This window comes from Anolis sagrei, chromosome X (assembly GCF_037176765.1).
Source record: "Anolis sagrei isolate rAnoSag1 chromosome X, rAnoSag1.mat, whole genome shotgun sequence".
NCBI lineage: Eukaryota > Metazoa > Chordata > Lepidosauria > Squamata > Dactyloidae > Anolis > Anolis sagrei.
The window spans coordinates 4,413,466-4,438,238 of NC_090034.1; the positions used below are offsets into that span (position 1 = coordinate 4,413,466).

General features: G+C 45.0%; 1 protein-coding gene across 1 annotated transcript in view; it reads right to left on the reverse strand.

Moving 5' to 3' along the window:
- Positions 1-6,491: 6,491 nt before the first annotated feature.
- The window catches only part of LOC137098005 (actin-related protein 2/3 complex subunit 1A), a 37,826-nt gene continuing 19,544 nt past the window's right edge, over positions 6,492-24,773 (reverse strand). The window contains exons 6-10 of the mRNA XM_067473648.1: positions 19,515-19,727; positions 18,084-18,159; positions 14,872-15,065; positions 9,758-9,848; positions 6,492-6,883 (exon numbers count right to left, since the gene is read on the reverse strand). Of these exons, the coding sequence (XP_067329749.1) occupies positions 6,845-6,883; positions 9,758-9,848; positions 14,872-15,065; positions 18,084-18,159; positions 19,515-19,727 (613 nt within the window). The 3' untranslated portion in view covers positions 6,492-6,844. The remainder of the gene's footprint in view (positions 6,884-9,757; positions 9,849-14,871; positions 15,066-18,083; positions 18,160-19,514; positions 19,728-24,773) is intronic.

Here is a 24,773-nt window from a genome sequence, read left to right on the forward strand (position 1 = left end):
TCTTTCCTTCCTTCTCTCTTTCCTTCCTCCTTTCTTCCCTCTTTCTCCTTCCCTTCCACCCTTTTGCCTTTCCTTCCTTCTCTCTTTCGTTTCTTCCTTCCATCCTTCCCTTCCACCCTTTCATCCTTCCCTTTTGTCTTTCCTTCCTTCTCTTTCCTCCTTCCTTCCCTCTTTCTCCTTCCCTTCCACCCTTTTGTCTTTCCTTCCTTTTGCCTTTCCTTCCTTCTCTCTTTCCTTCCTTCCTTCCATCCTTCCCACTCTTTCGTCCTTCCCTTTTGTCTTTCCTTCCTTCACTCTTTCCTTCCTCCTGACCTCCCTTCCTCCCCTTTTCTCCTTCCATCCTTCACTTCCGCACTTTTGTCCTTCCTTCCTTCCCTTTTCTTCCATCTCTCTCCTTCCTTCCTTCCCTTTTTCTTTCTTTCCTTCTCTTTTCTTTATCCTTCCCTTTCTTCCTGACATCCTTCAATTCATCCCTTCCTTCCTTCTTTTTCTCTCCTTCCCTTCCTTCCTCCCCTTCCACCCTTTCATCCTTCCTTCCTTCCCTTTTGACTTTCCTTCCTTCTCCCTTTCCTCCCTCCTTCCCTCCCTCCCTTCCCTCCCTCTTTCTCCCATCTTTCCCTTCCACTCCTCATCCTTCCTTCCTCACTCTCTCCCTCCCTCTTTCTCCTTCTTTTTTCCTTTAGTCTTTTCTTCCTTTCATCCTTCTCTTCATCCCTTTCTTCCTTTTCTTCTCCTTTTCCATCCATCCTTCCTTTCCACCCTTCCCTTTTCTGTTTCCTTCCTTCCCTCTTCCCTCCCTCCTTCCCTCTCTCGCTCTTTCTCCTTCCATCCTTCTCTTCCTCCCTTTCATCCTTCTCTCTTTCCTTCCCTCTTCCCTTCCTTCCTTCCATCACTGGGCAACCAGTCCTCCTTGCAGGGAGTGCCATCATGCAGCCCCCAAGTTAGAAAATTTCCCCTTGCCTTCTATGGTTCTCTAGATGTTTTGGACTTCATTTCCCAGAATTCTTGGTCAATGGTTGAACTGGCTTGGTCTGCTGGGAATTGGTCCACTGCATCTGCTTTAAGGAATAGAAAGGAAGGGACGGGGATCAGATTCCTAGTCTGCTGGGAGTTGCAGTCCAACAACATCTGGAAGGAAACCCATGCCATCCCCAGCTTTGCCCTGTTGTTGTTTATTCGTTCAGTCGTCTCCGACTCTTCGTGACCTCATGGACGAGCCCACGCCAGAGCTCCCTGTCGGCCGTCACCACCCCCAGCTCCTTCAAGGTCAGTCCAGTCACTTCAAGGATGCCATCCACCCATCTTGCCCTTGGTCGGCCCCTCTTCCTTTTGCCTCCCACCTTCCCCAGCATAATTGTCTTCTGCCCTAACCATATTGAATCCAGAAATTCCAATTCCGCTCCCTGGGGTTTGCTTCCAAATCAACAACCATAGGACCACCATGCAGAACTTATTACATTTGCCCCAGAGGTAAACACAGAGGCAGCTGCATTTGGGGCCGAAGGGATTTCTCTCCAGATCTGCTCCAAAGAGAGCTCAACAAACAAGAGCTCTTTTGCTTTGAGCTGCTGCGGTTTGCCTCATTTCCTGCTTCAGTCTGGCAAGAAAGGCAGGGCTTGGTGCAACTTCCTCTCCAGCGAGGCATCTGAGCAACTGGAAGATTAATTCGAAACAGCTCTAGGCAATGGGGAAAAGAAGTCTTGCCCGGGGAGGGACTGAGATGAAAACATGGCTGGATCCAAGAGCCTTGCTTTTTGGCAGCACTGCTTTTGCTCTTGTCTCCGGGAGCAAAGCAAAAGCAGGGAAGGGTTAATACAGGCTTGTTGGAGTCCAGTTGTTTTGGACTCCAACAAGCCAACCGAGAATGATTGAACGGAGCAAGTACAACGCAGGACATTGATAAGGCTATTCAGAATTTAAAAATAGATAGATCTCCAGGTCCAGATGGTTACATGTTTGAGACTGCATCCTCCTCCCCTAATGGGCCTGATCTAGGGAATGCTGGGTACTGTCGTATTCGCACATGCGCTGCATCGTCATTTATCTTTTTTGGGACAGGTTTGTGAGTGATGGTCACTCGTTGATATGTTAGGGGTGTAGTGTCCAAATGCCGTGTCAATTTGTCCAGAGGTTTTTGAGTTATGTTAATCCCACAAACAAACATTATTTTTATTTATATAGACTAGCTGTACCTGCCACGCGTTGCTGTGGCTAACCTCCCCCCCCTTCTCTCCCTCCCTTTGCTCTCTTTTTCCTTCCTTCCCTTTTCTTCTTTCCTTCTCCTTCCTTCCTTCTCTTTTTCCTTTCCCTTTTTCTTTTCCTTCTCTCTCCTTTCTTCCTTCTCTACCTTTCTTTCCTTCCTTTGCTTTTTGCTTCCATCCTTCCTTCCTTCCTTCTTTCCCTTTTCTTCTTTCCTTCTCCTTCCTTTGCTCCCTCTTTCCTTTTATTTCCTTCTCCTTCCTTCTTTCTCTACCTTTCCTTCCCCCTTTTTCTTTTCCTTCTTTCTCTCCTTTCTTCCTTCTCTACCTCTTTCCTTCCTTCCTTCCATTGCTTTTTTGCTTCCATCCTTCCTTCTCTCCTTCTTTCCCTCCCCTTTCTTTTTCCCTCTTTCCTTTTTTTCCTTCTTCCTTCTCTACCTTTCTTTCCTTCCCACTCTTTCCCTCCCTCCCTCTCCTTTCTTCCTTCTCTACCTTTTTCCTTCCTTCCTTTGCTTTTTGCTTCCATCCTTCCTTCTCTTTCCTTCCCTCCCGCTTTCTCTCCTTCTTTCCCTCCTTCCTTTGCTCCGTCTTTCCATCCTTTCCTTTTTTTCTTTCCTTCTCTCCTTCCTTCCTTCTCTACCTCTTTCTTTCCTTCTATTTTCTTTCCCTCCCCCTTTCTCTTTCTTCCTTCTCTACCTCTTTCCTTCCTTTGCTTTTTGCTTCTATTCTTCCTTCTCTTTCCTTCCCTCCTGCTTTCTCTTCTTTCTCTCCTTCCTTTGCTCCGTCTTTCCATCCTTTCCTTTTTTTTCTTTCCTTCTCTCCTTCCTTCTTTCTCTACCTCTTTCCTTCCACCATTTTCTTCCCCTCTCTCTTTCTCTCCTTTCTTCCTTCTCCACCTCTTTCCTTCCTTCTCTTTCCTTCGTTCTTTCCCTCCCTCTTTCCTTTCTTTCTATTTCTTCCTTTTCCTCTTCCCTTCTTTCCCTCCCTGTTTCTTCCCTTTTTTCTGTATCATCATTTTGCTTTTCATCATTTAGCTTTTTTTGGGTTTTTAAGTCATTTCCACTGTTTTTAGGGAGAGTTTATGTGTGATGGTCACTTGTTGGTCTAGGGCTATAGTGTCCAAATTTGGTGTCAATTCATCCAGTGGTTTTTGAGTTATTTAAATCCCACAAATGAACATTACATTTTTCTTTATATAGACTAGCTGTCCCCTGCCATGCATTGCTGTGGCCCAGTCTGGTGATCTTGAAAAGAAAGTAACGAGAAAGTGTTGATTTCTCATATATGTAATTTCTTTATGCTTGTGGGGAAACAGTACTTCTTTGTCAGTGTTGATGTAGAGATTGTCTGGTTTGTCTACTTTGGATCATGGAACATATCATTGTCCTTCATTAGGGGTCCCTTTCAAATCTATGATATTATATCTATCATATACATGTGTGTGAATCATATATATCTATCTATATCTATTGTTGGATGGCTCTCTGTCAGGAGGGCTTTGATTATGTTTTCTTGCCGTGGTGGTGTACTGGATGGCTTTTAGGCAGCATTTCTCAACCTGGGGGTCGGGACCCCTGGGGGAGGTCATGAGGGGGTGTCAGAGGGGTTGCCAAAGACCACAAGAAAATACAGTATTTTCGGTTAGTTGTGGGGGTTCTGTGTGGGAGGTTTGGCCCTGTTCTATCATTGGTGGGGTTCAGAATGCTCTGTGATTGTAGGTGAACTATAAATCCCAGCAACTACAACTCCCAAATGTCAAAATTCTATTTTTCCCAAACTCCAGCAGTGTTCACATTTGGGCATATTTAGTATTCGTGTAGAGTTTGGTCCAGATCCATCATTGTTTGAGTCCACAGTGCTCTCTGGATGTAAGTGAACTACAACTCCTAAACCAGAGGACATTCTCCTCCAAACCCTTCCAGTATTTTCTGTTGGTAATGGGAGAACTGTGTCCCAAGATTGGCTCAGTTCCATCATTGGTGGAGTTCAGAATGCTCTTTGATTTTAGATGAACTATAAATCCCAGTAACTACAACTCCCAAATGACAAAATCAATTTTTTGAGTGAAGGACATACATTGGACTGTTAGGTGTCTTGTGTCCAAATTTGGTGTCAATTCATCCAGTGGTTTTTGAGTTTTGTTAATCCCACAAATGAACATTACATTTTTATTTATATAGATTGGTTGTTCTCCAGATGTCAAGGGCTTACTTTCCCCAAATCTCTCTCCTTTCTATGAGTTAGGAATCCAAAATATCTGAAGGACCAAATGCTGCTTATTCCTGTCATGCCTTTGCCAACCAAGCAGAATATCACGTAGAACTCTTCTTCTCTTCCAGAAGTCCCAGTATCCATTTGGCCATGTTGGAGGGAACTGGGGGGTTGTGGGAGTTGCCGTTCAAACAAAGGGACATTTCTAATCTCTGCCCCCAGATTGCCAATATCCGGAGGCTGGAGAATGGAGAAAGGCAGGGAGTTTCAGAAAAACATCTATTTCTGCTTCATTGACTCTTCTAAAGCCTTTGACTGTGTGGATCATCATAAATTGTGGCAGGTTCTTGGTGGGATGGGCATCCCAAGCCCCCTTCCCTCTCTCCTGAGGAATCTGTGCAAGGACCAAGGAGCCACAGTCAGAACTGACCACGGAACAGGAGACTGGGTCAAGATTGGGAAAGGCGTCCAGCAAGGCTGCATCCTCTCACCCAACCTTTTGAACTTGTATGCAGAACACATCATGCGAGGATGTGCGGGGCTGGATGAATGCAAAGCTGGGGTGAAAATGGCTGGAAGAAACATTAACAACCTCAGATATGCAGATGACACCACTCTGACGGCCGAAAGCGAGGAGGAGCTGAGGAGCCTTCTAATCAAGGTGAAAGAAGAAAGCGCAAAAGCCGGGTTGCAGCTAAACGTCAAAAAAACCAAGATTATGGCAACAAGACTGGAAAATAGAAGGAGAAAATGTGGAGGCAGAGACAGGATTTGCATTTCTAGGTGCAAAGATGACTGCAGATGCAGACTGTAGCCAGGAAATCAGAAGACGCTTCCTTCTTGGGAGGAGAGCAATGTCCAATCTCGATGAAATAGTAAAGAGTAGAGACATCACACTGGCAACCAAGATCCATTGCCTAGTCAAAGCCATTGTTGGGGTTCAGCCTGATCCTGATCTGTGTGAACCGGATTCTCTGATAGTTTTTCCAACTGAGCAAGCTCTCCCTGACAGTGTGGAATCTGTTGTTGATGCTGAGGTCAGCAGCGATGAAAATGAAACTCAACAGCTGGAGGAAAATGTTTTGGAAGCTAGCCATGGGAAGCTCTCCACCTGGGATTTTTAATGAGGACCGAAGAGAACACAGTTAGACACAGAAATGTTTCCCAGTTTCTACGAAGGTCACATCGTTTACAGGAGAGACAGGCCCAGGCTTCAAAGACAAGGGGCGTTTCAAAGAATAGCTTCTTTGGTTTAAGGGGCCTCCTGCCGGGTGTCTCTTGAGATCAAGCAACGTTTGGGACTGTGGCTGTGCCTTGGCAGAATTCCTGTGTTCCATGGCCGGTAATCCCAGAGGCTTCTAGTAATCAAGTTCATGGTTAGTAAAAGGCTAACAGGTTCCTGGTTCTTGTATTGTGGCTTTTGAAACTTTGCTCAAGTTCAGAGATTCTACTGACTGCTGTGTTTTTCTGTGGCTTTTTGACTTTGCATTTACCTTTCTGTTGTACCCAATTTTTCATCAATAAACAGGGATTGCTTTTCCTACAGTCCAGTGTGGTGGATTTAATCTTATAGTCTCATTTCTTGAACTGGGATGCAACAGCCATGGTATTCCCTGTAGTAACCTACGGATGTGAGAGCTGGACCGAAGGAAGATCGATGCTTTTGAACTGTGGTGTTGGAGGAAAGTTCTGAGAGTGCCTTGGACTGCGAGAAGATCCAACCAGTCCATCCTCCAGGAAAGAAAGCCCGGCTGCTCACTGGAGGGAAGGAGAGTAGAGGGAAAGCGGAAATCCTTTGCATGAGGAGACAGCAAAGCCTAGAGAAGGGAATGATGCTGGGGAAAGTGGAAGGCAAAAGGAAGAGGGGCCGACCAAGGGCAAGATGGATGAAGTGACTGGACTGACCTTGAAGGAGCTGGGGGTGGTGACGGCCGACAGGGAGCTCTGGCATGGGCTGGTCCATGAGGTCACGAAGAGTCGGAGATGACTGAACGAATGAACAACAACAACAATCTCTGCCCACTTCTCCTCCAGGTCAAAAAAAAAGGAAATTCTGCTGAGGAAGCATGCCAAGAACACCGCTTTCGTCTGTCGCTTTTATTTTCTAGCAGACACGTTTTACATAAAATCCCCCTTTTAAGTTAGCGATTCCCACTTCCTGCCACAAACTAGTATTTTAAAGAGCAGCTTTGGCAAAGGAATGGAATGAAACAACCCACAGGATAGTAGTAGTAATAATAATAATAACAACAATAAAAATAACCCCAAATATATACCACAATCACAGCTGATTTGCACATTTCACCAAAACTATGGGGATAGGAAGGAAAGAGAAAATCCACCAAGGCCTCGTGTTCTCAGTGCTTCGGGGAGTGAGTGGCCCTCTTCACCATCTCTGTTCAAGTCTGTGCGGGATTTCTAGTAGAGGACAGGCTTCACATGATCTGCAGGCCCTGGATGGAGGACTCCAGGGTCTATGGGGAAGAGCCAAGGGAGGAAGCACACAGAAACATTAATTAATTAATGTAAAACATGATTATTCTGCTCTTTTCACCCCACAGGGGACTCAGGGCAGAGCACAACATATATACCAGTGTTTCTCAACCTGGGGGTCGGGACCCCTGAGCGGGTCGCCAAAGACCACCAGAAAACACAGTATTTTCTGATGGTCATAGGGATTCCATGTGGGAAGTTTGAGCCAATTCTATCGTTGGTGGAATTCAGAATGTTCTTTGACTGTAATGAACTATAAATCCCAGCAACGACAACTCCCAAAAGTCAAGGTCTATTTTCCCCAGGCTCCACCAGTGTTCACATTTGCGCATATTGAGTATTTGTGCCAAGTTTGGTCCAGATTCATCACAGTGCTCTCTGGATATAGGTGAACTACAACTCCCAAACTCAAGGTCAATACCCACCAAACCCTTCCAGTGTTTTCCATTGGTCATGGGAGTTCTGTGTGGCAAATTAGGTTCAAATCCAACGCTGGTGGAGTTCAGAATGCTCTTTGATTATAGGTGAACTATAAATCCCAGCAACTACAACTCCCAAATGACAAAATCAATCCTCCCCCAACCCCACTAGCATTTACATGTGGTTGCATTGGGTATTTGTGCCCAGTTTGGTCCAGTGAATGAAAATACATCTTGCATATCAGATATTTACATTATGATTTATAACAGTAGTAAAATGACTGCTATGAAGTAGCAACGAAAAGAATATTATGGTTGGGGGTCACCACCACATAAGGGACTGCATTAAGGGGTCACGGCATTAGGAAGGGTGAGAACCACTGATATATACCTTATTTAATTATGAGACGCTAATGAGATGTTTTATCGATTTATATTGACCGAATGCTACTGTTTTAATTGTTTTTAACTGTTTTATGATTTTTTTTAGCATTTAATTTTGCTATTGTTAACCGCTCTGAGTCAACCGAGGGCTGAGAAGAGCAGTATACAAATATAGTAAATAAATAAATAAATATACGTCAAACATTCAATGCCGGGACATAAAACCATAAATATATACAAACATTAAGATCACTTATATTCGATCTCATGACACCATTTTGCCTCAATGCACTACCCCAAACGCTTGGTCCCACAGCCAGGTCTTCATCCTTCTGAAGGACAGGAGGGAGGGGCTGATCTCATATTGCCAGGAAGGGAGTTCCATAGCCAAGGGGCAATCACTGAGAAGGTCCTGTCTTTCCCTCGTCCCGCCGAATGCGCCTGTGATCGTAGCGGGACGAAGAGCAAGGCCTCCCCAGAAGATCTTAGTTTCCGCGGTGGTTTACAAAGGGAGATGCGTTCGGAGAGGTAAACTGGGCCGGAGCCATTTAGGGCTTGATAGGCCAAAGCCAGCACTTTGAATTCTGCCCGGTAGAAAACTGGCGGCCAGTGGAGTTGGCATAACATGGGAGTTGTGTTCACCTTGTATGCTGCCCTAGTTATTAACCTGGCTGCCTCTCGTTGGACTATTTGAAGCTACCGAGCAGTCTTCAAAGGCAACTCCACATAGAGTGTGTTGCAGTAGTCTATCCTGAATGTAACGAGAGTGTGGACTACCATGGCTAAATATAGGTTGCTTACCTGTAAACATAGTTTCCCGAGTGGTTGCCTGTGAATTCACACATTTGGTATATTCCTGCGCTTGTGCAGGCAGCAACGGACACTCACGAGCTAACTTACTGACCGTTAGAGTAGCCCCGCCCCTTTCTCTCCACTCATGTAAATAGTCCTGCTGCGGGGCTACCGGCCAGTTCTTATAATCCGCCTCAAAAGGCAGCAACGACAACGCAAAGCTTAATAATAATAATAATATTTAAACATGACTACTTCATTCAAGAAATGTATCTTATCTCCTAATAAAATATTGGATAACGACGCACACATGGAATGTGTAGCATGCCTGGGAGAAGTCTGACTTCCCAAGGTATGGGTGCAACTGGCGCACAAGTTTTAATTGTGCAAAAGCCCCCCTGGCCACCCCTGCAACCTGAGGATCTAGGCTCAGCAATGAGTCCAAGAGAACTCCCAAGGTGTGAACCTGTGCCTTCAAGGGGAGTGTAACCTCATCCAGCACAGGCTGTGACCCCATACCCTGTTTGGCCTTGCCACTGACCAGGAGGACCTCTGTCTTGTCACAATTCAACTTTAGTTTATTCGCCCTCATCCAGACTGTCACAGCAGCCAGGCATCGGTTCACGACCTGGACAGCCTCTTTAGCATCTGATGGAAATGACTGATAGAGTTGGATGTCATCTGCATACAGATGGCATCGAACCCCAAAACTCTGGATGATCTTTCCCAGAAGCTTCATGTAGATGTTAAACAACATGGGGGACAATACTGAGCTCTGCAGGACCCCACAGGATAATGGCTGTGGGGCCAAACAGGAGTCCCCCAGCAACACCTTCAGGGTACGACCCTCTAGGAAGGATTGGAGCCACTGCAGAACAGACCCATCCTTGAATGGCATCCCAGAAGGATACCATCCTAACTAACCATTAACCATCCTAACTGATCTGCTGATCTAGGTAAGCATGGAATATTATACTGGCCACAACATCCGAATGGGAACCAAACCTTTGTTAAGAGGGCAACCAATCTCCTCCTCGTTAATAACAAAAAAAGGCTCGGAAGCATGAGCTTAATACAGGCATGGGTAAACTCCAGGTATTTGGGGCTTCCATGTCTACAATTCCTAACAGCCGGTAAGCTATGTTAGAGCTTGGAAATTTAAATTAAGTCTTTAAGGCCTTTAGGATGCTGGTGCTTCTGAGAACAGCCAAGCAGCGTGCAAGATTCATTAAATATACAAGCAAAGCCCACACATCCTACCTTGAAGTCCCAGATGGTCATTGCTCCATCAATGCCAGTGGTGCAAAACTTGCGACAATCTCGTTTGTCCACCTCATAAATAGACACTTGGCTGCATTTTAAAAAAAATCATATAGCACAGATTTAGCCACATAATGAACAGAATGTGTGTGTATATCAATAGCGTTCTCTCTCTCTCTCTCTCTATAGCTATACCTCAAGCACAAAGAGAACAATCTTCTTGACTTGACTACTATATTACGCAACCAACCTGGTCATTTCTGTACCATGGTAGTGCTCATGCAGTCCAGGTTGTTGTAGGTTTTTTTGGCCTGTAGGATCATGTTCTAGAAGCATTCTTTCCTGACGTTTCATCAGGAGAGAATGCTGCTTGAAAATGGCCATACAGCCCAAAAAAACCTACAACAACCCAGTGATTCTGGCCGTGAAAGACTTCAACAATACATTGCTCATGCAGTCTGTTTGAAACCCATGCAGGTGGTCATTTCCCTTCTCCACATGTGAAATTTGGAATTATTCATTTTAAGTTATTGTATCTTACTATTCTAGACAATACAAACTGCTGACAGAATCCACAAACATCCTAGTTTTGAAAAATATCTACAAAAACAAAAGAGAATCAGGAACAGCATCAGTTAACTGCCATATAATCCAGATTATCCACATTACCTGCTTTATAAGAGTCTAAAGGTAAAGGTAAAGGTTGTCCCCTGACATTAAGTCCAGTCATGTCTGACTTTGGGAGTTGGTGCTCATCTCCATTTCTAAGCTGAAGAGCCAGTGTTGTCCATAGACACCTCCAAGGTCATGTGGCCGGCATAACAGCATGGAGCGCTGTTACCTTCCTGCCAGAGCGGTACCTATTGATCTACTCACATTTGCATGTTTTTGAACTGCTAGGTTGGCAGAAGCTAGGGCTGACAGCGGAAGCCCACGCCGCTCCCCGGAATCGAACCTGTGACCTTTCGGTCAACAAGCTCAACAGCTCAGCACTTTAACCCACTGCGCCACCGGGGGCTCCTTATAAGAGTCTACACTACATGTAACCCAGTTCAATGCAGATAATCTGGATTTTATATGGCACTGTAGATGGGACCTTAGATTACTCTTCTCCAACTTGCTGCTCCAAGGTGTGGGGGGATCATAATTCCCAATTGCCAAAGTGGTCAGGAGCAATGGATGCCGGATGATGCCAGGTTGGGGGTCTTGTTTGCTATTTATGGCTTCTAGACAACCTATTTCACTCTCTATTCTAAGCCATGCAATGCAGTAGGCACAGAATAATAATAATAATAATAATAATAATAATAATAATAATAACCTTTATTTATACCCCGCTACCATCTCCCGGAGGACTCGGTGCAGCTTACAAGAGGCCGAGCCCACATACATCAGTAAAAACAACAACAACAATACAACAACAATGAACTCAAAACAAAGCAAAAAACATTAACAACATACCACGACACATTAAATCTATGGCAGGGCCAAATGTAATAATTAAAATTTAAAAATATGCTGGGCATGAAGAGAATGAAAGGGAATTTCCTTCATTAGTCACTAAATGGAACCTCAGTGTCAATAGGCAGTATATCTCAGAGGATCTGATGATGAAGACAATGTTAAAAATACCCAAAAATATTACAACTGGCTGCACTTGGAGGAAGGTTGCTGGGCTAAATAGGTTTCCCATCTGAGCCAGCAAGGCATCTCTGTGTTGCCAATGTTGGGCTGCAGTTCTAAGCCTGATCTCCACCCTGCTTTAGCCTGACAGCATACAAACCCTTTTGAGTCAGTGAACAATTCAGCAGGAAGAGATAGCAAAATATATGTTGCCCCATGAGTTAGTTGAATACACAAGGGTGACTATGAGTCACTTGTGCAAATATTGCCCTCTGCTGGAAAAGAGCTTCAAATACCGTATATACTCGAATATAAGCCGACCTGAATATAAGCCGAGGCACCTAATTTTATCACCAAAAAACTGGGAAAACGTATTGACTTGAGTATAAGCCGAGGATGGGAAATGCAGCATCTACTGGTAAATTTCAAAATAAAAATAGATACCAATAAAATTACATTAATTGAGGCAACAGTAGATTAAATATTTACATAAAACTGTAATTTAAGATTAAACCATTATTCTAACCTTCTTCAATGTCAATGTGCTTACGTATCCTTCCAATAATAATAAAGAGAGTAAAATAATGGGAAGACAAGCGGACAAACGTCAGCATGCTGGAAGAAGAAGCAAAGACCACCAGGATTGAAGCGATGGTCCTCCGCCACCAACTCGGCTGGACCGGCCACATTGTCCGGATGCCCGAACACCGTCTCCCAAAGCAGTTGCTCTACTCCGAACTCAAGAACGGAAAACGGAATGTTGGTGGGCAGGAAAAGAGATTTAAAGATGGGCTCAAAGCCAACCTTAAAATCTCTGGCATAGACACTGAGAACTGGGAAGCCCTGGCCCTTGACTGCTCCAGCTGGAGGTCAGCTGTGACCAGCAGTGCTGCAGAATTTGAGGAGGCACGAATGGAGGGCGAAAGGGAGAAGCGCGCCAAGAGGAAGGCGCGTCAAGCCAACCCCGACTGAGACCGCCTTCCACCTGGAAACCGATGCCCTCACTGCGGAAGAAGATGCAGAGCAAGAGTAGGGCTCCACAGCCACATACGGACCCACAAGAATATTGGAAGACAATCATCCTCGGAAAGCGAGGGATCGCCTAAGTAAGTAAGTAAGTAAAATAATAATAATAATAATAATAATAATAATAATAATGAAAATGTAATGACCTGGGAAGGATCCCCACTCGAGCATTGCAGTGCACCCAAATATCTGGGAGTCACTCTGGACCATGCTCTGACATACAAGAAGCACTGATTGGATATCAATCAAAAAGTGGGCACTAAAAATAATATCCTACGAAAACCGACTGGCATAACCTGGGGATTACAACCAGAGTCAGTGAAGACATCTGCCTGTGTGCTTTGTTACTCCGCTGCTGAGTACGCATGCCCAGTGTGGAATACATATCAACACAGTAAAACACTGGACGTGGCTCTTAATGAGACATGCAGCATTATCATAGGATGCCTACGCCCTACACCACTGCAGAAATTAGACTGTTTAGCCAGTTTTGCACCATCTGATACCCATTAGGAAGTGGCAGCCAATGATGAAAGGACCAAGGCAGTGACATCTCCGGGCCATCCTCTGTTCAAATATCAGCCAGCACACCAACGCCTTAAATCCAAAAATATCTTCCTAAGATCTACAGAGATACTTGTAGGAACACCTCAGCAAACCAGAGTCCAAAAGTGGCAGGCTAAAACCCAGAACCTCAAGTCCATGGCTTATACCAGATGAGAAACTTCCTCCTGGGCGCATAGAAGACTGGGCGACCTGGAAGGCGATGAAGAGACTGCACTGTGCCACCACGAGATGCAGAGCCAACCTTCAGGAATGGGGCCACGACGTTGAGTCCACGACATGCGAGTGTGGAGGAGATCAAACCACAGAACAGTGACTACAATGCAAGCTGAGTCCTGCCACATACACAATGGAGGACCTTCTCACAGTAACAACAGAGGTACTCCAAGTGGCCAGCTTCTGGTCAAACGACATTTAGCATCATGCCAACTTTTAAACTTTGTGGTTTTTCTATACATTATAACTATATTCTCAATTCGCTTCTGACACGATAAATAAAAGTTACTTCCCAGGACAACATATTACAACATTTAGCATCATGCCAAGTTTTAAACTTTGTGGTTTTTCTATATTTTATAACTGTATTCTCAATTTGCTTCTGACATGATAAATAAAAGTCACCTCCCAGAAAAACATATTTCGACTGATGACGAATACAGTGAACTTTGTATTGTCGAAGGCTTTCATGGCCGGAATCACTGGGTTATTGTAGGTTTGTCCGGGCTATATGGCCATGTTCTAGAGCAGTGGTTCTCAACCTTGCTAATGCTGTGACCCCTTAATGCAGTTCCATATGTTGTGGTGACCCCCAACTATAATATTGTTTTCGTTGCTACTTGATAGCTGTCATTTTACTATTTTATAAATCATAATGTAAATATCTGATCTGCAGGATGTATTTTCATTCACTGGACTAAATTTATTTATTTACTTTATTTGTATACCGCTGTTCTCAGCCCTTGAGCACAAATAACAAATATGCCCAAATGTGAATGCTAGTGGGGTTGGGGGAGGATTGATTTTGTAATTTGGGAGTTGTGGTTGCTGGGATTTATAGTTCACTTATAATCAAAGAGCATTCTGAACTCCACCTGAGATGGAATTGAACCAAACTTGGCGCACAGAACTCCCATGACCACCAGAAAACACTAGAGGGGTTTGGTGGGCATTGACCTTGAGATTGGGAGTTGTAGTTCACCTATATCCAGAGGAGTGCTGTGGATTCATGCAATGATAGATCTGGACCAAACTTGGCATGAATACTCAATATGCCCAAATGTGAACACTGGTGGAGTCTGGGGAAAATAGACCTTGACATTTGGGAGTTGTAGTTATTGAGATTTATAGTTCACCTACAATCAAAGAGCATTCTGAACTCGACCAACAATAGAATTGGGTCAAACTTCCCACACAGAATCCCAATGACCAAGAGAAAATACTATGTTTTCTGATAGTCTTTGGTGACCCCTTTGACACCCCCTTCACAACCACCTCAGGGGTCCCGACCCCCAGGTTGAGAAACACTGTTCTAGAGGCATTCTTTCCTGACATTTTGCTTGCATCTATGGCATGCAACAGACCTCACTACCTCTGAGGATGCAGGCAAAACGTCAGGAGAGAATGCCTCGAGAACATGGCCATATAGCCCGAAAAAACCTACAACAACCACAGTGAACTTTCCTAAATTACACATATTTTCGAAGCCAGGGGTTACTATATGACAGAGTGGGCTCAGATGTGCAGCTTTGGCTGAGTACCATTTCCTCAAGGAATTGTGCCAACCCAAACAGGAGAAATTGCTGCATCGACCCTTCTGGCACTTTGTGGCACAAGCCAGCGTGGCAATGCCATTCCTGTGGTGCCTCTCTGCTTTCACATGGCTCAGCCCTAGTGATACATACGTGATGCTGTTCTGGTGCAGGGTGTCCAGAGCAGTGTTGCGATCCTCGATAGTGGCTCTTTTGTCCATGTTACGGAAGCGTTCCATGGCCGAAATATTGCGCTGGATGCTCTGCTTGGGGATGTCCAGCTTCGAGACGAAGGTGAGGGCGCCGCGGTCGTCAAAGTTGAAGAGCATCGGGCAGCAATCATGGCCCTGGGGGTGGAAGAAACACAGTAAATGTTTCACACTGAGTTCTTATCTGCTTGAGTCTTTAGCTCAGTCATTGTCTCTCCTGCAAGTTGTGAAACTAAGCAGTGATTGTTTTTCTATGTTGTCACCACTCTCCCATGTCCTAAAAAAAATCCTTGTGGCCGACATGCTTGACCAGGGCTTCTTAAACATTTCCACTTGGGACCCATTTTGACTTGACAATTTTTTACGTGACCCAAGGTATATAAAATAGGTACAGTGTTCCCTTGCTACTTCGTGATTCACTTTTCACGGACTCGCTGTTTCACGGTCTTTCAATAAATACAGTAACGTATATATTTACACTGGAGCTGCGCCTCTCTTTGCCACAAGCATCGTGAGAGATGCCCAGCTCCTCCTCCTCGCCTGCTTCCTCCTCCTCCTCACTCTCCCCTGCAGATGGGAGCCCTTCCAGGTTGAAAGCAGGAGAAGGAAGGAAGAAAAGGATGATGGACAGGTCTAGAGGGGCGAATGGCAGGTGGCTCGGGAGGGAGGAGGGGAGACCTGCGTGTCATCACAAGAGCAACCCAGTGCAGGGAAAGAAAGGTGGGAGAGGCATCGAGCTCCCTTGTGCGGTGGCCACTTGAGACACTACTTGTCAGCGTGAGATTGTAAACATATATATATATGCTCAAGATCCTGCAAGGAAGACTCCAGCAATACATGGAGCGAGAGTTGCCAGTTGTTCAAGCTGGGTTTAGAAAGGGAAGAGGAACGAGAGACCAGATTGCCAATATCCGGATGCTGGAGAATGGAGAAAGGCAGGGAGTTTCAGAAAAACATCTACTTCTGCTTCATTGACTATTCTAAAGCCTTTGACTGTGTGGATCATAATAAATGGTGGCAAGTTCTTAGTGGGATGGGCATCCGAAGCCCCCTTCCCTCTCTCCTGAGGAATCTGTACAAGGACCAAGGAGCAACAGTCAGAACTGACCACGGAACAACAGACTGGTTCCAGATTGGGAAAGGCGTCCGGCAAGGCTGCATCCTCTCACCCACCCTTTCTAACTTGTATGCAGAACACATCATGCGAGGATGTGCGGGGCTTGAGGAATGCAAAGCTGGGGTGAAAATTGCTGGAAGAAACATCAACAACCTAAGATATGCAGATGACACCACTCTGATGGCCGAAAGCGAGGAGGAGCTGAGGAGCCTTCTAATCAACGTGAAAGAAGAAAGCGCAAAAGCCGGGTTGAAGCTAAACATCAAAAAAACCAAGATTATGGCAACAAGAATGACTGACAACTGGGAAATAGAGGGAGAAAATGTGGAGGCCGTGACAGACTTTGTATTTCTAGGTGCAAAGATGAGTGCAGACGCAGACTGTGGCCAGGAAATCAGAAGACGCTTCCTTCTTGGGAGGAGAGCAATGTCCAATCTCGATAAAATAGTAAAGAGTAGAGACATCAGACTGGCAACCAAGATCCATTGCCTAGTCAAAGCCATGGTCTTCCCTGCAGTCACCTACTGATGGGAGAGCTGGACCTTAGGGAAGGCTGAGCGAAGGAAGAGAGATGCCTTTGAACTGTGGTGTTGGAGGAAAGTTCTGAGAGTGCCTTGGACTGCGAGAAGGTCCAACCAGTCCATCCTCCAGGAAATAAAGCCCGACTGCTCATTGGAGGGAAGGAGACTAGAGACAAAGTTGAAGTCCTTTGGCCACATCATGAGGAGACAGCAAAGCCTAGAGAAGACAATGATGCTGGGGAAAGTGGAAGGCAAAAGGAAGAGGGGCCGACCAAGGGCAAGATGGATGGATGGCATCCTTGAAGTGACTGGACTGACCTTGAAGGAGCTGGGGGTGGTGACAGCCAACAGGGAGCTCTGGCGTGGGCTGGTCCATGAGGTCACGAAGAGTCGGAGACGACTGAACGAATGAACAACATATATATATATATATATAGAGAGAGAGAGAGAGAGAGAGAGAGAAAGAGGTTCCTACTTCATGGATTTTCACTTTTCGCGGGTGATCCTGGAATGTAACACCCGCGAAAAGTGAGAAAATGGTCTTTAAAATAAGCCTCACGCCTTAAAATGATCAAGCTACAAGATAATTAGCAGCCAGCACTATCTCTTCACTGTCCAGAGAGAAATGGCAGTTAGAATCGTTGGTCTCAGCGGCTAGCCAGAGGCAGCAGCCAATCAGCCGCGGACATGTGCCTCTCCAGTTAACCCACCATATTTTATTTATTATTTATTTAAAACTTTTATATCCCGATCTTCTCACCTCCGTAGAGGGACTCAGACCGGCTTACAGCAAGGATTCAATGCTACTAATACAAGTTAAAACATCATACAACAATACAAGATTAAAATACATATAGATAATGGCGTTCTTTTCCAAATCCTCACATAGAATCCTAGAATCAAAGAGTTGGAAGAGACCTCATGGGCCATCCAGTCCAATGCCATTCTGCCAAGAAGCAGGAATATTGCATTCAAAGCACCCCTGACAGATGGCCATCCAGCCTCTGCTTAAAAGCTTCCAAAGAAGGAGCCTCCACCACACTCCGGGACAGAGAGTTCCACTGCTGAACGGCTCTCACAGTCAGGAAGTTCTTCCTCGTGTTCAGATGGAATCCCCTCTCTTGTAGTTTCTCCTCTCTCATTTCAGAATGCTTGAGGGTAAAGAAGGTAGGGAAAACCATATCTTGGGCCTTGGAAGGGCCATGGAGCAGAACTGGAATAATGATCAACAAAATTGCCCTCTTACAGATACGAACAGACTGGGAATCTGCAACTGATCACAACTACATGGGAATATATCAGAAACACATCATTGTTGAGGAGACCCATGTTTACACAAGTTCTATATATTTTCCCCTGTATGCCATACAGTGGGAAATCTCAAGTGAATCTAGTTTTGGGAAGTCTTGTGAGTACAACAATTGTGGTCTAATGAGGAGAAAGCTGTGGGCTGCCCTACTGTCTCTCTGCGCGGTGCCTCCTAAATCTGCCACAAGTCAAAGAAGGGAAGACACTTACCGCAGCCACCACGCTGTTCTCTGAGACGAACGACACGCTCAGCAGAGGGAGAAACTCCGTTTTCAGCTGCGAGACCCTACGCCCCACACAAAAAAGTGTCAGTGATGCGTTGCATTAAAATCCTATGTCACAGAGAGCTTGTTGGGACAAAAGCTGGCATGTTTATTTTATTTATTTATTTACAGCATTTATATACCACTTTTCTCACCCTGAGGAGGACTCAAAGCGGTTTACACATAGATAATTGCATGTTCAGATGTGCCTTGGCTCACTTGTTCCAGTGTTCCAAGTTCACTTTATTACGACCAATGACCAGTTCGAGAGAAGAGGGACAGAGTTGCACACAAGCACATCAAAGCCAAGAGTTGGGAGATTTAAAACTTTAAAATAAGCGCATCATTGTTAAGACATTAGATAATTAACTTAAGAATCTAATCTAAAAGCCATATGCAGGATTAAATTAAAACCCATCACAATTTATGGAATTAAGGGGAAGGTAATCTGAAGGGAGGGAAGAGGGGTGTTCATGTATTATTTATTTACGACATTTATTTACGACATTTATATGCCGCCCTTCTCACCCCGAAGGGGACTCAGAGCGGCTTACAAGTAAAAAGTAAATACAATATATTATATTATTATCATAGTACAATATTAACATTATATATTACATTGTACTATAACAGGGGTCCTCAAACTTTTTAAACAGAGGGCCAGGTCGCAGTCCTCAAACTGTTGGGAGGGCCAGATTATTATTTGAAAAAAAAAACTATGAAGGTATTCTTATGCACACTGCACATATCTTATTTGTAGTACAAAAAACATTTTAAAACAATGCAATAATTGAAATGAAGATCAATTTTAACAAATATAAACTTATTAGTATTTCAATGAGAAGTGTGGACTTGCTTTTGGCTGATGAGATGGGATTGTTGTTGTTGTTGTGTCCTTTCAAGTTGTTTCAGACTTAGGTTGACCCTGAGCGAGGGCTGGGTAAATGACCTTGGAGAGCTGTATCTGGGATCCTTAGTTTGAGGATCCCTGTTCTACGACATGGTTCTCAACCTGTGGGTCACCAGATGTTTTAACCTACAACTCCCAGAAATCCCAGCCAGGGGTTCCCCAAAACATCTGGGGACCCCAGGTTGAGAATTACTGCTCTATGAGGACATCATAGTGAAAGTAAGCATAATGTTTCACTTGCATAATTATGAGTAAAGGCTTTAATGTAAGGCACTGAAGGCAAATCATAAGTAGGCTATATAATTTCATCCTAATCCCAGTATGCCTTGCATTGTAACTTGGATGCAGACTTCCAACACAGAACATTAAATAAGCATGCCACACAAAGGTCAGTACAGGGCTAAGGGTTCCTATCTTGAGGCAGCTGGGCACCCTGACTGTTATGAATATGTATGCTCCGTTACTTACATCATGTTTTTGGAGGCATCTGCAACTGACACAGTGCTGTCGTGGCTGACCCAGGCAAGGCGGTTGCCACTGGCGGAAAAACTGACGCTGTGGACCCAGCCTCCACTCCCTGCTCCGCCAAATTCAGCCATCAGCTGCCCAAAAGGCATTTTGGAGCCCCAAGGCGTACTTGCCGGTTTCTCATCCACTTCCTTAATGTAGGCAGAAAACACCCTGTGACAAAGAAGAGGGACAATGAAAGAGAACCCCGGGAAAAATTGCAGCCATTTCCCCCACCCACAAATATTGAAACTGCACAAACTTTCATGTCAGTGTATTGTCGAAGGCTTTCATGGCTGGAATCACTAGGTTCTTGCGGTTTTTTTCAGGCTATAGAGCCATGTTCTAGAGGAGAAATGCGTCTAGAACATGGCTCTATAGCCAGAAAAAACCCACAAGAACCTAGTTTCATGTCAGTGTTAGAAAAGTTTCAAAATTGGATAAGACAGTTTAAAAATAGTATGCTCATGGTTCAGTAATTCATCCTTGAAAACAACAAGTATGTCTGATTTTTATTTATTTCATGTCAAAAGCATTGCATACATAAATAAGTTTAAAACAGATGAAATAAAGGGTGGACAAGCAGCTAAATAGCTTTAGACCAAAAACGGGCAACAGCGACTGCATTGTCTGTAGCTATTTATTTATTTATTTACTTCATTTGTATACCGCTTTTCTCAGCCCTTAAACGACTCAAAGCAGTTAAGAATAGCAAAAACTCAATGCTAAACATCATAAAAACAGTTAAGGGACAATTAAAACAATAACATAGTAAACAATTAACCATCAATATAACATCTCATTAGCGTCTCATCAGTAGAATCAAGATCCAATCTCATTATCCATTATTCCGTATTCCTATATTCATTACACTGCCTATTCAAATGCCTGCTCGAACAACCAGGTCTTCACTTTCCTCCGAAATGCCAAGAGGGAGGGGGCCGATCTAATATCTGTAGGAAAGGCGTTCCACAGCCGAGGGGCCCCCACTGAGAAGGCCCTGTCTCTCATCCCTGCCAGGCGTGCCTGTGTTGCAGACGGCCTGTGAACAGGGCCTCCCCAGATGATCTTAATGTCCTAGCTGGTTCATAGGAGGAGTTGCGTTCGGACAGGTAATATCAGCAGTCACCAGCCAATCCCTCTCCAATGCCAGAGACACAGCTTAATGGTATAACATTAGAAAATGTTGACCATTTCCGCTCCCTTGGCAGCCACCTCTCCACAAAAGTCAACATTGACACTGAAATACAACATCGCCTGAGCTCTGCAAGTGCAGCATTTTTCCAAATGAAGCAGAGAGTGTTTCAGGACTGGGATATCCGTAGGGATACCAAGGTACTTGTTTATAAAGCCATTGTCCTCCCAACCCTGCTATACGCCTGAGAGACGTGGACTATCTACAGACGTCACATACAACTCCTGGAATGATTCCAACAGCATTGCATCCGAAAAATCCTGCAAATCTCTTGGGAAGACAGGCGGACAAATGTCAGCGTGCTGGAAGAAGAAGCAAAGACCACCAGCATTGAAGCGATTCTCCTCCGCCATCAACTCTACTGGACCGGCCACATTGTCCGGATGCCCGACCACCGTCTCCCAAAGCAGTTGCTCTATTCCGAACTCAAGTACGGAAAATGGAATGTTGGTGGGCAGGAAAGAGATTGAAAGATGGGCTCAAAGCCAACCTTAAAAACTCTGGCATAGACACTGAGAACTGGGAAGAGCTGGCCCTTGAGCGCTCCAGCTGGAGGTCAGCTGTGACCAGCAGTGCTGTAGAATTTGAAGAGGCACGAATGGAGGACGAAAGAGAGAAACGTGCCAAAAGCAAGGTGCGTCAAGCCAACCCTGACCAGAACCGCCTTCCACCTGGAAACCGATGCCCTCACTGCGGGAGAAGATGCAGATCAAGAATGGGGCTCCACAGTCACCTACGGACCCACCACCAGGACACCCATCTTGGAAGATAATCCTACTCGGACAACGAGGGATTGCCTAAGTAAGTAAGTTTTAACAGTTCTTCCTCTGTGCATGAGGCAGGGCATTGTGGGCAAGCATACAGATACAGAGTTGTTTCTTCTGGTTCACAGTCGCGAAAGGTGGAGGATTCTTTGAGGTTGTGCCATTTAGCCAGGTTGTCTTTTGATCTCCCAGCTCCGCTTCTGAGTCTGTTCAGGGACTTCCAAGTTGCTAATTCTTGGTTTGCCCCTGGAAGTAGACCCTAATGGGGACCATCCAGTTGGGATTGCCTGATTTGCCACCAAAGACACAATTACAATATACAATATAAAAACATCAGCAACAATAAAACAAAACATTATAATGGAACATACTTTAATCAATAATCATGAAAACAATGTTCAGTTCCACTATATAGTTATTCCATTGTTATATCCGTTACTCCATAATTTCAAATGCCCGCTCAAATAGCCATGTCTTAAGATTCTTCTGGAATGATAGGAGTGAGGAAGCCGATCTAATATCCCTAGGAAGGGCGTTCCATAGCCGAGGGGCCACCACTGAGAAGGCCCTGTCTCTCGTTTCCGCCAAACGTACTTGTGATGATGGCAGGACCGAGAGCAGGGCCTCTCCAGATGATCCAGGTTCATAAGGGGAGATTTGTTCGGACGGGTAAGTTGGGCCAGAACCGTTCCAAACTTGTTTGGAAATGGCTTAGTATCATTTTGCCTCTTGCCTTTTCTCAAAGTTTAGATCTTTTCTAACTCACAGAAAGGAGACCCATCAGGTTCAACAAAAAATAACACTAGCAGACTTCAAGGAAGACTTGCCACAAAGATCTGTCCCTCCTGGGACTCCTGTACATCACTCATGGGAATCAACACACTAAGAAGTCAATTTTCAGAGTGTTCATCCAGGAAACCGGCCAGCTGTACTACCTCAAATGAACTGAGAAAGACCTTGAATATACCCAATATATCCCCCCTGCAGTCAAACATTATAGTGTTGGGGGGGGGGGGGATTTCAATCTCCTCTCACAAACTCTGGATAAGCTGCCAATGAATCCTGGAACACACTCTGAAAAACCAGCGTCCTGCATTGTACGTGACTGTGCCCGCGGAAGGCAGACCCTGTGTCACAAATGCTCAATTAGACCAACTGGTTAATACACCGGCCAGGAGAAGAAATCCAGTGAAGGACAGCTGTTAGCCCATCTGCATGGTTATTAAATGGTTGAGTAGAAAGGGATTACTTATTTTTACTCAGTCAGAAGTTAAGAAGGCCAGCAGGGTGGTTTAACTTGAGGTGGGAAAGCAAATTCCATTCAATGAAACCTGTAGCCAGTCAAAAGAAGACAACATATTTCAGTAATATTAATTATATTTTATTTGGCTACTGTTTGTCTCATTTATATGTCTGTTATTTTCCCTGTCAGTGTGGAACACATCTCACCATGCAAAAACAGAGGATGTGGCTCCTAATGAGACATGCTGCATTATTACAGGATATTACAGGTTGAACAGAAGCTCTCTGAAGCTCTAGGTGCTCTTACTGCCTATTACAGGGAAAACCAACTGATCCCCAACCCATCTAAAACACAGACATGTGCCTTTCATCTCAAGAACAGACAAGCATCCCGAGCTCTGAAGATCACCTGGGAAGGAATCCCACTGGAGCATTGCAGCGCACCCAAATATCTGGGAGTCACTCTGGACCGTGCTCTTACCTACAAGAAGCACTGCCTGAACATCAAGCAAAAAGTGGGTGCTAGAAACAATATCATACGAAAGCTGGCTGGCACAATCTGGGGATCACAACCAGATACAGTGAAGACATCTGCCCTTGCACTATGCTACTCTGCTGCTGAGTATGCATGCCCAGTGTGGAACACATCTCACCACACTAAAGCAGTGGATGTGGCTCTTAATGAGACATGCCGCATTATCACAGGGTGCCTGCGCCCTACACCACTGGAAAAATTACACTGTCTAGCCGGTATTGCACCACCTGACATTCGCCGGGAAGTAGCAGCCAATAGTGAAAGGACCAAGGCAGAGACATCTCCAGCCCATCCCCTGTTTGGGTATCAGCCAGCACGTCAACGACTTAAATCTAGAAATAGTTTTCTAAGATCTACAGAGACACTCACTGGAACACCTCAGCAAGCGAGAGTCCAAAAGTGGCAGGCCCAAACCCAGAACCTCAACCAATGGCTGATACCCAATGAGAGACTCCCCCCTGGGCACACAGAGGACTGGGCGACCTGGAAGGCACTGAACAGACTGCGCTCTGGCACCACGAGATGCAGAGCCAACCTTCAGAAATGGGGCTACAAAGTGGAATCCTCGACATGCGAGTGTGGAGAGGAGCAAACCACTGACCACCTGCTGCAATGCACCCTGAGCCCTGCCACATGCACAAGGGAGGACCTTCTTGCAGCAACACCAGAGGCACTCCAAGTGGCCAGATACTGGTCAAAGGACAATTAATCAACTCTCATACTCACAAATTCTGTAATCTGCTTGTTTGCTTTGTTTCTGTTAGAAATGTAATATAATTTGACTGGTTGTTCTGACACGACAAATAAATACAGGATGCCTACACTCTACTCCACTGGCAAAACTATACTGTTTAGTCGGTATCGCACCACCTGATATCCACAGGGAAGTAGCAATCAGTAATGAAAAAATCAAGGCAGTGACATCTCCGGCCCATCCTCTGTTCGGATATCAGCCAGCAAGCCAATGCTTTAAATCAAGAAATAGTTTTCTAAGATCTAACCTCATTGTTTTGGCAGTTGGGATTTGGTAGTTGGGATTTGGCAGTTGGGAGATAGGTAGACGGTTGGTATTCACAGTTGGATAGTACTAGATAGGAGAACTGGGTTAATCTTTTGTAGTATTCAAGGGCTAGAGGAATTAGCTAGGAATGCTGACAGTGGGAACAGGACCTTGCTTATGGTCTGTTTCTTTTATTCCTGAGGAAAGCTAGGCCAAGGTTGTTTGGCTAGATTCCAGAAAGCTTGTTTTCTGCTTCCTTGGAGACTAGGACGCGGAACAATGGCTTCAAACTACAAGAGAGGAGATTCCATCTGAACATTAGGAAGAACTTCCTGACTGTGAGAGCCGTTCAGCAGTGGAACTCTCTGCCCCGGAGTGTGGTGGAGGCTCCTTCTTTGGAAGCTTTTAAACAGAGGCTGGATGGCCATCTGTCAGGGGTGATTTGAATGCAATATTCCTGCTTCTTGGCAGGGGATTGGACTGG